The sequence below is a fragment of the Lactuca virosa genome, chromosome 7, assembly GCF_052849685.1.
Source record: "Lactuca virosa cultivar CGN04683 chromosome 7, Lactuca_virosa_CGN04683_v6, whole genome shotgun sequence".
NCBI lineage: Eukaryota > Viridiplantae > Streptophyta > Magnoliopsida > Asterales > Asteraceae > Lactuca > Lactuca virosa.
The window spans coordinates 41,329,816-41,340,379 of NC_136432.1; the positions used below are offsets into that span (position 1 = coordinate 41,329,816).

Below are 10,564 nucleotides of genomic sequence, written 5' to 3' on the forward strand. Positions count from 1 at the left end.
TTTAAAAAAAAAACTTTTTTATCTTTTTACCTATATATATATATATATATATATATATATATATATATATACTCATTTTAATTTAAAGTTTACATATTTTTTTTAAATTCTCTCTATATTTTCTACACTTTGTTAATCAAAAAATGGAGCAAAACTCTCAAACCCAAACACAACCTCGCCTCTCGGATTCGCGGGTTATGAAAATTATTTCAACCTTTTATCGTCTCAAGGCTCACCACAAATCTCATACCAAGGCGCCGCTTTCAATCCCGCTTCACCGCCACTGCAATTTTCCAACTCACCTTACCTTCAACAAAATCAATTTGGTCAAAACCCAAATTTACAGCAAAATCTTTTCCCTACTTTTGCTTCGATGCAACAAACAAGCAACCAACCATCGCCTACGACACAACAATCGGTTGAAGTGGAAGCGGGAGGCAGTAGGAGAGGGAAAGGGAAAAGAACATTGATAGGGAAATCGATAGCAGTAGAAACAGAAAATGCAGACGTTCCACAATGGTGGACACCGGAGGAGGAATACGCTTTGACGGCGGCTTGGTGTGCTACCTCAAAAAACGAACTTCGCGGAAATGGAATGAAAAAAGGAGCTTATTGGGGGGCGGTGCTCGACAAGTTTCACGCTATTTTAAAGAAAAATCCGTATCGCAACAATGACATGTTGAGCAGCAAATGGGGTCAAATAACTAAGCGGTGCAACAAATTCAACGGTATTTACAACCGGCTTGAGGCGCAACAACAAAGCGGAACCAACGACTTTGATTTGTTCAAATCTGCTAAGGAACAATATCGGGTTGTAATGGGTCATGTTTTCGACTTTGAAAAATCATGGGAATTGTTGCGAGCGGATCCAAAGTGAAATAAAATGCCTACATCGTCGGAGGTTCAATCCAAAAGGTCTCGCAATTCTAGCTCGGTCGACGTGTCGGACGCACGGACTAACATCGACCTTAACGCTGACGACGATGAGATCCCGGATGATATCCAAGAGATATCCCCACCACGACGACCGCCCGGACGCGATAAAGCGAGGCGCGCTGCAAGACATGCGGAGGAGGTGGAGATGAGAGCAAAAGAGGCAGCGGAAATGAGAGCGAAATTCGACGAGCATAATTTATTAATTAAAAAAAAAATGAGTTGAAACGTCGTCATTTGGAGTTCCTGGAAAGGCAGGCACGGGAGAAGCAGGAGCAAAAAGAAAGGGAACTAATGACACATCAGTTGTCAATTCTTCGGACGAGCGAGGAGGGTTTGGTGTCTGCTGATCTAGCGGTGCTACAAGCGATGAAGGAACAAATTAAGAAGAAATATTTGGGTTAATTATGATTGTTATGTGGTTTTAGTAGTAATCTGAATGATATTTTAGTTATAATATTAGGTTTAAAATTATGTTTTTTTTAATTGTAATCGTAATTTTAGATTTTAAATATTATGTCTTTTTTTTTTTTTTAAAATTTTTTTTATAAAAAATATATTCATGTTAGTGATTAAAAAAATGCAAAAACGAAAAAAACGAAAAAGAAAAAAAAAAGTAAAAAAAGAAACGAAAAAGTAAAAAAAAAACCCAATTTCGAAAAAAAAAATAAAAAAGAAAAGATATTTATTTTCAAAAAGTTGGTGTTGCATCTTGTTGCCCATTTCCCCACTTGGTGTTATAACACCACTTGCTTATGTGGCATGTGAGGTGACACAACTTGGTGTTGCACATTGTTGCCCACACCTAATGCTCTTAGTATTATAAAATGCGATTGTTATAGACGCAATAAAATTTATCTTTTCCATGAACAACTCTATTTCATGGAGATGCGTTATTATTTCTTTATCAATAAAATATATTATTTTAAGCAACATCAACGAAAATTGATCGGGTCACCTTGATACCCATTTCGTCTACTGTTTCGCGTTTTGTATAATATTTTTTTTCATTTTTGACATTCAAAACCGTAGGTTTTTTAAAACCTACGGTTTCCCAAACAGTAGTCTACGTGTTTTCGCAAAAAAAAGCTACGGTTTTTTTTTTTTGGGGGGAGGGGGGTTATCTACTATTTTGGGGGTTTTATCTACTATTTTGTTCAAAAAACTACGGTTTTAATTTTTTATTATATATATATATATATATATATATATATATATATATATATTGTAATATAGAGTATAAAAAATAGTGTTTATAATATGTACAATAACTTTAACAATTATTTTGTTTAAATTTTAACAATTATTTGGTTTGAATTATTTTGTTTAAATTTTAACAGTAGTCAACTTTGACGAAAAAGCAGACTACTTTTTGGGTAAAGTTGACTACTTTGTTACTAAATTTGACTACTTTTTTGTTAAACTTGACTACTTTTTCGTCATAGTTGACTACTGTTTTCAACCTATCTTATATATATATATATATATATATATATATATATATATATATATATATATTAAGTATTGTATATTTTTGGAAAGTTTATTCTCTCTAGCTTCTTTATCCTCAAAATTAAGATAATGAGTTGTAACGAGTATTTTGTATTGCTCATTACGGATGGAAGATGAGAGTTTGTTAATTCCCAATTATCATATGTTTGGCCACTGGGATACAATCCGACAATGTTTTATTTAGGTGTTGAATTTTACGAAAACACAACGTTCACCGAATTTTTTCAGTTGGTCAAGTGCAAGATAGGTCTTCTCGAAGAATCAAAAGTTAGTTTGGCCTATCAACATCCAGAACAACTCTATTATTGTGGTATTGTTGATGATCGTGATATTAGAAAGCTGATGAATGTAATAAATGGTGTTGGAGATAAATGTGTCTGTGTATGTGGTGGTTGAAGAAGGCGTTTGGCCGAACGAAATGGATGATAGAGGAAAGACATCTGCAACAAATTTATCAAGTGGAAAAGGGAGCAACAACCCAATAGGTAATTTTAAAAGTCCAAGTAAAAGTCAATATCATAGTGTTGCTAAAAATGTAAATGTAGTGCCAGAACCGATTATGTATGTTACACCGGAGAATTATAAGTATATCGATGATAGTGATGTTGGTGCATATGTTAATGATGTTGGTGTAAATGATTCATTTGACAAAAAAAAGCAGTAGCCGTGGTGAATAAGGTTGGTAATGAATCTAGAAAACAGGAAGTTCCGTTTTTGCATGATGGTGAACTAAAAGGATATGGCGAGTTTGCGGATTGTGACAAGTTGGATATATCCGGCTTAGATAGTGATTCTAACGGAGAAGAATTAGATGACGAATCTAAGCTTATTTATTCAGATACCATGTTTCATGGTATGCCCCCTTTGCCTTCGTGTCCTGTAAACGCTGATGTGAACATTCCATGTCAGAGGGTGGATATAAGTGAAGAGATTAAGGTTTTAGACATTTTTGATGACAAAGAGTTGCTCAAGCTTGCAATCGGAAGACAATGCATGGAACAAGGTAAGCAGTATAAGACTACCAGATCGAGCAAAGGAAGGTTCGAGGTTGTTTGTTTGGTTAAAAATTGTTCATGGATGGTTAGGGCAAGGGGAATCCAATCGACTACTGCTTTCCAAGTCACAAAAGTTGTTGACCAACACACATGTTGTGCAACAAATTTGGAGTCTAATCATCGACAATCAAAGAAAAAGGTACTCGGCCACTTTATCGCTGAAGTATTGGCCGGAGACTATAATAGAGTTTATCGGGGCAACGAAATTGTTAGGGACATCAATTCGAAATTTCCAATCAATATCTCATACCAACAGGCATGGCGTGCAAAACAGTATGCGTTGTTGATGTTAAGAGGTACCAAAGAGGATTCATTCACCAAACTACCAGCGTATCTGCACAACTTGGTCAAGCACAATCCAGGAACTATTACTCAGATAAGAGTAGACGATAATGATCGGTTTGAGTTCGTGTTTATCGCGTTGGGTTGCTCGGTAAGCAGTGTTAATTTTTATAACAAATATAACATATGAATCCTAATTGGTATTTGTTAATGCAATGAAAAATAATTGTAGGTACGAGCGTTCATCAAGTATTGTAGGCCGACCCTAATAATTGATGGTGGTCACCTAAAGGGTGAATTCAAAGGCATGATGTTGCTCGCAGTGACAATGGACGGTCAAAACCAAATCATGTCTGTTGCTTATGCCATTTGCAAAAGTGAATGTACGGAGACGTGGTCCTGGTTCCTTCGAAAGCTACGTGAATGTATAGGCAACTTGGAAGACCTTACAATCATATCTGATAGGGCTCCATCCATAGCGACGTCAATTGCAAATATATTTCCTCACGCCTATCATGGAATATGTGATATCCATTTGTATTTCAACATTTCAGCAAAATTTGGAAGCAGCGATACAATGCACGCATTATTTTGGGAGACATGCAAAGCCTATACCATTAAAAAATTCGATAATGGGATGAAAAAATAAAAAATGTAAATATTCGTGTATGGGAATACCTACAAAACATCAATCCAGAAAGATGGGCCATGGCACATTTTCCTGGGAATCGGTATTTTCTTATGACATCAAATAGTGCGGAGTCGATAAATTCAATGTCACAATTTGCAAGAAAGATGCCAATATTGATGTTGATTGAGTATTTTCGTGCAACAATGCAACAATGGAGTTTTCATAAACGTAATGCTGCAGATACTAATATTTTATATACATTGTTGATTGAGTATTTTCGTAACTCGTGTAGTAATAATTTTATGAAAAAATATGTCTATTTTTTTAGCTGAAACTAAAACAACACTCACCCCATGGGCTGAAACGATTATACAAGCAAATAAGAATGCTTGTAATAATTGGATGGTGTACCCTATCTCAAATAGCAGATTTGAAGTGAAAAGCTCTAACCACAAAAGTGTCATTGTTGATTTCCAACAAAGAACCTGTACATGTAGGCGGTGGCAAATAGATGGCTTACCTTGTGGCCATGTTATAAAAGTGCTGACAATGAACCGTTACGAAGATTGTTCGGAATTCGCTTTAAAAGCTTACTTTACAGAAACATTGAGGAAAACTTACGAGGAGTCTGTGAACCCCTTACCAAGTCCATCTGAGTGGGAGATCCCCGATGATCTGATGACCGTGAAGCCATCCATAATGGAGAGACGTCAGTCGGGTAGGCCAAGAAACACTGGACGTATTCCGTCGCAAGGTGAGCGTCCCATACGACAAGAATGTTCTACATGCGGTCAATTTGGACACACTAGGAACGATTGTACGGGTAGAGGATCGGGGAGCGGATCTGGGGGGAGGAAAAAATCTACACAAAAGGGCATAATGACTGATGAGTTTGCATCCGGGAGCGGGTCACAAAACGAAAGCGTGTACCCTACTTTTGATTTCAATAGCACATTTGATTTGAATTGTCCTTAGATTAATGTAGGAAAGCAATGAATTCTCGTATTTATAATTTGTATTGCTTGTATTAAAAAGCACTTCTGAGATTATTAATTAAATCTAGTACTCCACTTATTAACTCCTTTATTCCATGAAAAATAAAACACAAACATAAAACATTATAGAAAACAAGATACACCCTTACGAAACATTACATAAGACATTTCACATAAAAGAGTCTTCTACATGAAATATTTGTTATTTTTAAGTAGGATCCATGCATCCTCATACTCGAAGTCACTTCCCTCATGCTCCAAAATATAATGATCTTTAACCATTTCTAAAAGATCTTCGTCGTTGTTTGGATAACGATACCTGTTTTTAAGATGATGATACCATCGATTAAACCATGTGATTTTTTCCTTTAAATCCATCCACTTACCAAAAATATCTTCTTGTGTTCGGTGTTTTCCTTCTCCCAACGAGAGGTTAAACATGGATGTTATGCGGGTCCATTCATCACCTTCTAAGCAATCAAGTTTAACCATGGTTACATCATCGTAAATGTTCATCCAACAACGTGTTACCACCATTACCTCTCTTATCGTCCACGAATGTGGAGTATTGGACGGAGCAGCTGCGTTGGAAGAAGTTGGTTGATTGGAGGCCATTTTTTTAAGTTTTTTGTTAGTTTGTTATAATTTTATAGGAGTACTTAAATAAGAAAAAAGAATAACATACAATTAGGTGGATTCCCATAAGTACTGTTTGAAACTACATTATGCAGGCTACAAAGCAGTAGTCAAAGTCTACAAAGTAGTAGTCATAGTCTATGAAACCGTAGTCAAATAATGTCAAAGAGTAGTCCGATTGTCAGATACCTTACACAGAGATATTGTTTGAAACGACAAATATATTGTTCGAAAAGACAATACATTATGCAGGCTACAAAGTAGTAGTCAAAGTCTATGAAACCGTAGTCATATAATGTCAAAGAGTAGTCCGATTGTCAGATACCTTACACAGAGATACTATTTGAAACGACAAATATATTGTTCGAAAGACAATACATTATGCAGGCTACAAAGTAGTAGTCAAAGCCTATGAAACCGTAGTCATATAATGTCAAAGAGTAGTCCGATTGTCAGATACCTTACACGGAGATACTGTTTGAAACGATAAATATATTGTTCGAAAAGACAATACATTATGCAGGCTACAAAGTATTAGTCAAAGTCTATGAAACCGTAGTCAAATAATGTCAAAGAGTAGTCTGATTGTCAAATACCTTACACGGAGATACTGTTTGAAACGACAAATATACTGTTAGAAAAGACAATACATTATTGACCTTGCCTTTGCAGCTTGTACTTATTTATGTGTCCGCATGTGGAAAGCCCCTAACCCGCACAACCTTATGCACACTAAGTAATTGCTAATTGTCTCTTACAATTGTTTCGAAATGAGTTTCTCCGACACTGACCATGAAGAAAGCTTCAACAACTTACCTGTTTACCTTCATAACCTAAGGCGAACCAACCCGCATACTCACACTCACATCAAAACGGATTTGATGGATCGTTTCCAATCTTGTTTTGTGGCTATTGGATGGGTGGTATAATTCTTTTCCAAATCCGTTTTGTGTCTTTACATTTGATAATGTTTGTACATTTAAAGTAATTGGTGTGCACTATTAAAAATTACAGGTCCATGCATTCGTGCATTGTTTCTTGCCTGTCCTCTACATAGGTACCGTCCCTCTAAGAGGGGACTACCTAAAAACAATGTTTGTAGCTATTGCTAAAAATGGGAACAATCTGACTTTCCCTATAGCGTTTGGTATGGCGGTTGAAAATAATGTGGTAAATTCTACCTGGTTCCTGATGAGGTTAAAAGAATGTCTCGGAGAGGGTAGGGAAATAGCGTTCATATCCAATATGTACGATAGCGTTAGCTCTTGCGTAGATAATGTTTTCAGTGATTCTTATTGTGGTTACACTTGTAAGAGCGTGCACTATTTACGCACAAGAGTAGGCTCCGGAAGATCATTGGAAACTTTGTTCTGGATAACATTAAAATCGTACACGTTGTCAACTTTTGCACAAAATTTTTGTAGATTAAGCATTGATGCTCGTGAAGTGCTTACGAATATCGGTCATCCGAAATGGGCAAGAGCCTATTTCCCTAACATCCGTTCGAATGTACTCAACATGGAAGTTCCTCAATACTTTTCAGTAATATCGCGCAATCATTGTAATTGATGGGTTTTTGAGCATTCTAACACTCCTATGGTGTACATGCAACCCTAGAAACCTTGGATCTATGTTTGGCTATGATACATGCAAATAATTATTTTTCCAAGGTTCTTATCCTATCTAGCATGGCATGGGGAACTTGAATCAAATAAAGCTAGTAGAATTACTTACCTTGTAGTTGTAGTTGATTGCTTAGAGTTTTAGAGCCTAGCACCAATAGTGTGGATGCCTCAAATGGAAATCACAAATCACCACAAACTTGGAACTTTGAGAGAATAGTAATCACCTTCTTGAAATCGGCCCTCTTACTTTACTCACCACAACTCGTGTGATTTCAAGAACCAAAGCCTCCTTTATATAGTGTGGTGGATTAGGGTTACATTCATGTAAACCCTAATACCCATGTCTTTTCATTTCCATGAGATCCATGGGTTAAAGCTCCATGGAGTATCCATGGACTTTCCATGCAAGCCTAGCCCATTCCAAATAAGCATTAGCCCACACTATATAAATACAAGAGCCCATATTTAATTAGTCATACTTTTGATCTCTAAATTAATTCTAGATTAATTATAGATCAATACTAATTAAATAATATGATTTTATATTAATATATTAGGACTTATAATATATTAATAAATCATAACTTATACTATTCTCAAACGATTATCCATAAATTGTTCGGGTGAAGTGCAACCCAAATGGACCATGCCGGGTCGGGTCAAGTACATACCAAATATAGTTATGGACTTAGGCACTATATCCAACAGTCTCCCACTTGGATAAGTCTAATAACTATAGTTGCAAGTATGACTTCAGGAACCGATCAGCAATCGTAGCTCTTTAAACTCTGTTGAACTATGAAGCGCCATTTTAGATAAGTGATCATATAATCCTCTGTTCTAGATATCAGACGGACAAATACATGGAACATGGTCTTTCTTATTGTCCAGCATTTGTTTCCCGATTTCCGATTTGTTTGGCATAGAACTTAACTGAACACATCAATTTAGTTCTGACCGGGCCCGGTACATAGGTCAAAACAAAATCATCGAGGGGCCCAAATATCGCTTCTAATCCTAGAAGGAACATATAAACTTCGACTCATATGTTTGCTCTACTACTTGTTGAATTACACACAAAAGCACGGTTTATAACATCGAGTTACCAATGCGTTTTCGTGCAATCAATGCATAACCAACTCATAGGCAACAAATCATATCTCTAGGTTTGAAGACTTATATTATATTACCGTCTCACGATCACTCGAGATAAATTCCATGAAGTGATACAAGTGAGCGTGGGTTGAATCCAATACTCATAACTTATGAGCACTCATGAGTGCTGTAGCCCCGCTTTGTCTAACATCTTAGACCTCTACAAGCCAACCCATGACAGTCTTGATTCATATCTACTTCCAACATATGACCGACTGTGGAGAGTTTGAATAATATGATATAAACCATAACATAATTATTCTGGAGGTCAAAACATGCAAATAGAAATAATAGTAAACGATTGACAAGAGATAGCAACACTTTACTCATAAATAACAACTTTTATTTATCATCAAATGTCAATTACATTTTACAAATTTCAAGATTATCTAACTACTAAAACTAATATCATCCTTCAGCCCTATGCTCCGAGCATGCTGGAGATGCTTAGCCCGAGTCAGTCCCTTCGTGGGGGGATCTGCTGGGTTCTCATCCGATGATACCCTCTTTGCCACGAGGATTCCTTCTTCTATTCGATGTCTGATGAAGTGATATTTTCTGTCAATGTGTCTGGATCTCCCATGATCTGTTGGTTCCTTGGCTAAGGCAACCGCACTATTGCTGTCACATTGGCTCCTTTATAGCTGGTACAACTCCAAGGTCTCCGATGAAGTTCTTTAGCCATATAGCCTCCTTTGCTGCCTCGCTTGCTGCTATATACTCTGATTCACAAGTGGAATCAGCCACTGTCTCCTGCTTGGAACTTTTCCAAGTAATTTCCCTTCCGTTTAGAGTAAAGACCCAGCCCGACTGAGAGCGGAAATTATCCCTGTCAGTCTGAAAGCTAGCATCACTGTACCCTACAACTCTCAAGTCCTCACTGCCACCTAGGGTAAGGACCTAGTCCTTAGTCCTCCGTAGGTACTTGAGGATATTCTTTACCGCAGTACAGTGTGCCTTGCCAGGGTTCCCCTGATACCTGCTAACCATGCTCAAAGCAAAGGCTACATCAGGTCGAGTACACGTCATAGCATACATGATCGATCCTACAGCTGAAGCATAAGGTATTCGACTCATTTCTGCTATCTCAGCCTCAGTACTAGGGCTTTGTGTCTTACTCAATCTGGCGTTACTCTGGATGGGTAACTCTCCTTTCTTGGAGTTATGCATGTTGAACCTTTTCAACACTTTGTCCACATAGGTGCTTTGACTAAGTCCAATTAGTCTTTTACTCCTGTTTCTCAAAATCCTTATCCCTAGGATATAGGCAGCTTCTCCAAGGTCCTTCATAGCGAAACACTTCCCAAGCCAGGACTTTACTTCCTGCAGGGTTGGGATGTCATTTCCTATGAGTAGTATGTCATCCACATACAGTACCAAAAAGCTGACTATACTCCCACTAGCCTTGATATAGACACAAGATTCATCTTCACTCCTTGAAAAGCCAAATTCTTTGACTTTCTCATCAAAGAAAAGATTCCATCTGCGAGGTGCCTGTTTTAATCCATAAATGGATTTCTCGAGCTTACACACTCTACTGGGGTACTCTGTACTGACAAAACCCTCTGGCTGAACCATGTAAACATCTTCAGCCAACTTTCCATTAAGGAAAGCGGTTTTGACATCCATTTGCCATATTTCATAATCATGAAATGCAGCAATGGCTAACAGAACCCTAATAGACTTAATCTTGGCCACTGGTGAAAAGGTCTCATCATAATCAACTCCCGGAGTTTGAGA

General features: G+C 37.2%; 4 protein-coding genes across 4 annotated transcripts; all 4 read left to right on the forward strand.

Moving 5' to 3' along the window:
• Positions 1-373: 373 nt before the first annotated feature.
• LOC145126569 (uncharacterized) lies at positions 374-877 on the forward strand. The gene has a single exon (XM_079061909.1). The coding sequence runs from the start codon at positions 374-376 to the stop codon at positions 875-877; it is 504 nt and encodes a 167-aa protein (XP_078918035.1).
• Positions 878-2,800: 1,923 nt separating this feature from the next.
• Positions 2,801-4,431, forward strand: LOC145126571 (uncharacterized). The gene is made up of 5 exons (XM_079061910.1): positions 2,801-2,930; positions 2,991-3,053; positions 3,104-3,639; positions 3,757-3,933; positions 4,015-4,431. The coding sequence occupies exons 1-5, from the start codon at positions 2,801-2,803 to the stop codon at positions 4,429-4,431; spliced, it is 1,323 nt and encodes a 440-aa protein (XP_078918036.1).
• A 59-nt stretch (positions 4,432-4,490) lies between these two features.
• On the forward strand, positions 4,491-5,388 carry LOC145126572 (uncharacterized). The gene is made up of 2 exons (XM_079061911.1): positions 4,491-4,641; positions 4,742-5,388. The coding sequence occupies exons 1-2, from the start codon at positions 4,491-4,493 to the stop codon at positions 5,386-5,388; spliced, it is 798 nt and encodes a 265-aa protein (XP_078918037.1).
• Positions 5,389-6,814: 1,426 nt separating this feature from the next.
• On the forward strand, positions 6,815-7,613 carry LOC145126573 (uncharacterized). Its single transcript, XM_079061912.1, has 2 exons — positions 6,815-6,967; positions 7,059-7,613. Exons 1-2 carry the CDS (start codon positions 6,815-6,817, stop codon positions 7,611-7,613), a joined length of 708 nt encoding a protein of 235 aa, XP_078918038.1.
• Positions 7,614-10,564: the final 2,951 nt, after the last annotated feature.